General features: G+C 38.8%; 1 protein-coding gene across 2 annotated transcripts in view; it reads right to left on the bottom strand.

Annotated features, from left to right (window-relative positions):
• Positions 1-2714, bottom strand: part of LOC106878953 (uncharacterized) — a 20284-nt gene extending 17570 nt beyond the window's left edge. Inside the window, exons 1-2 of one of the 2 annotated variants that reach the window (XM_052975281.1) lie at positions 2501-2714; positions 21-210 (exon numbers count right to left, since the gene is read on the bottom strand). In XM_052975281.1, the coding sequence (XP_052831241.1) occupies positions 21-156 (136 nt within the window). In that variant the 5' untranslated portion in view covers positions 157-210; positions 2501-2714. Of the gene's footprint in view, positions 1-20; positions 226-2500 lie in introns of both variants that reach the window. The other variant, XM_052975280.1, reaches the window with a different exon arrangement.

Below are 2714 nucleotides of genomic sequence, written 5' to 3'. Positions count from 1 at the left end.
TGTTTTTAATCTTAACTTACTGAGTGACGTGCATGGAAGTATCATCACTGTTATAATCATTATCATCATCATCATTGTCGTCGTCGTCAACTGGTTGGTAGGTAGAGAAAACGAGCGCCGACTGACTCGAACAAAAGCATTGTAACCACGTGACATATTTGATGCAGGTCAAATATGAATTAGAGCAAATTTGGCAATAGTTTTTCCTGTCTAAATGTGAAGAAACTAATAAGTGATAAAATTAATTAGTTAATTAATGAAAAAGGGCACTACAAACAAAACAAAAAGCTCATGGGAAATGAGGAAATTATTTTAAAATTAGGATTTATAAAGAATAATTAAAAAAGTGAGGTATGGTTTACAACAGTCCGTTAAAGGATCATGTCTTGCAGAGAATTGGTGACCTCTCTAGAGATGGTGCCACAACAAATACGTCAATACACTCTGTGAAGTAGGTGGATTTAGGTAGAGCATCCAAATCTATTGTAATGTAGACATTGGTGCATGACTCACTCCTCTGGCTTACCAGCCCCTGATGAACCGTCCAATCCGTCATCGTGGAAAAAGGGGCATCAAATGGTGATGAGGGCTTTCTTTTAGAAACCCTTTTTATGGATTCGCTAGCATTTTAAATCAATACGTGCCACTCTGTTATTGTGGTACAACAGCCAAAATACAAAATGAGACAAAAATGTTACAATTATATTTTACTAGTAGAAACTTTGGAAATTCCAAGTGTACGAGGTGGTGTCAAAAAGTTGCTGGTCTAGTTCTGTAGCATCCCAGCAGATGGCTGAAGACAATTGCATGCATAGTGAGAACTAGCAGTGACCTTCGTCAGCCAGTGTGACGAGTGACGTCGCTGTGTTTATTAGAATCCCTGATTATAGGTTCACTAACAGTTTTCATCAACACGTACCACTCTATTATTGTGGTACTTCAGCCAAAATGCGAAACGTGGGACAAAAATGTTACAATTATATTTTACTTGCAGGACCTTTGGAAATTCCAAGTGTATGAGGTGTAATCAAAAAGTTCCCGGACTAGGTCTGTAGCGCACCATCAGATGGCAGCACGCGATTGCGAATGCAGTGAGAGTTAGCAGGGGCTCTCATGAGGCACTGTGTGAAATTACATTGTTGTGTTTACTCCCTAAGCTGTGAAATTTGTGTTTTTATGATCATGTGTGTGCCGTAGTCTGCGATTTTGTCATTGACAAGAAGTTGGAACAAAGAGTCAACGTAAAATTTGGCGTTAAACTCGGGAAGTCTGCTACAGAGACATTAAGCATGCTTCAGCAAGCTTACGACCACGAGGCAATGGGTTGTACGCAATGTTTCAAAAGGTACGGGCACTTCAAAAGCGGAAGATCTTTCCTGGAAGAGGATGAGCGATCTCGAAGACCTGCTTCGTGCGTCATCTCCGGAAATCTGAAGAAAATTTATGAGTTTGTGTACAAGGCTTGGAGAATATCTGTGAATGTCTCTACGCCAATCAAGGTATGCAGCAGCAGCAAAAACAACGACAACCGTAGCAACATCAGTAACAGCAGCAGGCCAGAACAGCATTAGGAGCAACTGCAACAACCAACGCTGTCAGAACAATAAACTCTCGTGCACCTCAGCTAAGCTTTCAAGAGTTACTTGTAGCTTTCGTAGTGTTTTCTTGCTATTGAAAGAGAAAGAGACAAGATTGTTGTATGGCTAAGGTGGGATCCTTCCGTGGCCCCTATCCAAGGAATCAACGTGGATTGGTGTATTGTGTCCTGGTTGAGAGTGGATGATGTCTGGCTGGCGGATATTACAGAGAAATGAAGAGTAATGTCATCTGTGTAAGAGATGTTGTGGTTGAATGTAGTGACACACGAGGCGTTGATGTGTAGAAAGAAGAGATTGGATGGGAGGTGGGGGTCAAACCGAAGACTGCAGTCAACCGGTGTTAATGGAAGTTCCAGTGGAGTTTTGGAATACAGACAGCAGTATACTTTGTGGAGTGTGAAAGAGCACTGAACTGGAGCAGTGAAGGAAAAATTTAAAATAATTGACATTTTTGAAGAAGTGAAATTCTTCCAGAATCATAATTCCTGTTTTGTGAAACACAAGAAGGCTGAAATAAACGAAAAAGAAACAAAAAATCAAAGGAAAAAATCCTCATCCAATTATTTGTCTCCTTTTTTATTTTTTGCATCGCTATTCCAAAAACTTCCGCTGGGTTTATAAACCTTCCGCATACACGCACAAACACACATACACACTCACACTCACACACTCATACGTACACTAACGCATACACATACGCGCGCACATATGCACACACACTCTCACCCCCATTCACAAATACTCACACATACACATTTAACATTAAATTTCATTAAAAATCGGAAGAATGCAAATTTGAAATAAAGGAGTTGAAAGTGTAAGAAACCCACCCCACCCCAAAAAGCAAAAAAAACAAAAACAAAAGAAAACAAAAAAGACATAAATACAGTTTATATATTTACCTTCACTTTTACTATTCCGTGAGCAACACAGAAGATGCTTTTATCGTCATACACACACACACACACACACACATATATCCATATATATATATATATATATATATATATATAAAACAAGAAATTGTGTTCTAAGTATTTAAACGTATGAATTGTTTCAGCAAAGAATCTTTGCTTTTGTTAATTCAGTAAGTTACCAAAAACTGAGTATTTTGAA

The sequence above is a fragment of the Octopus bimaculoides genome, chromosome 20 (assembly GCF_001194135.2).
Source record: "Octopus bimaculoides isolate UCB-OBI-ISO-001 chromosome 20, ASM119413v2, whole genome shotgun sequence".
Lineage (NCBI taxonomy): Eukaryota > Metazoa > Mollusca > Cephalopoda > Octopoda > Octopodidae > Octopus > Octopus bimaculoides.
Note: the sequence above shows the minus strand (reverse complement) of the source record. Positions and strands in the feature narration are given on the sequence as shown.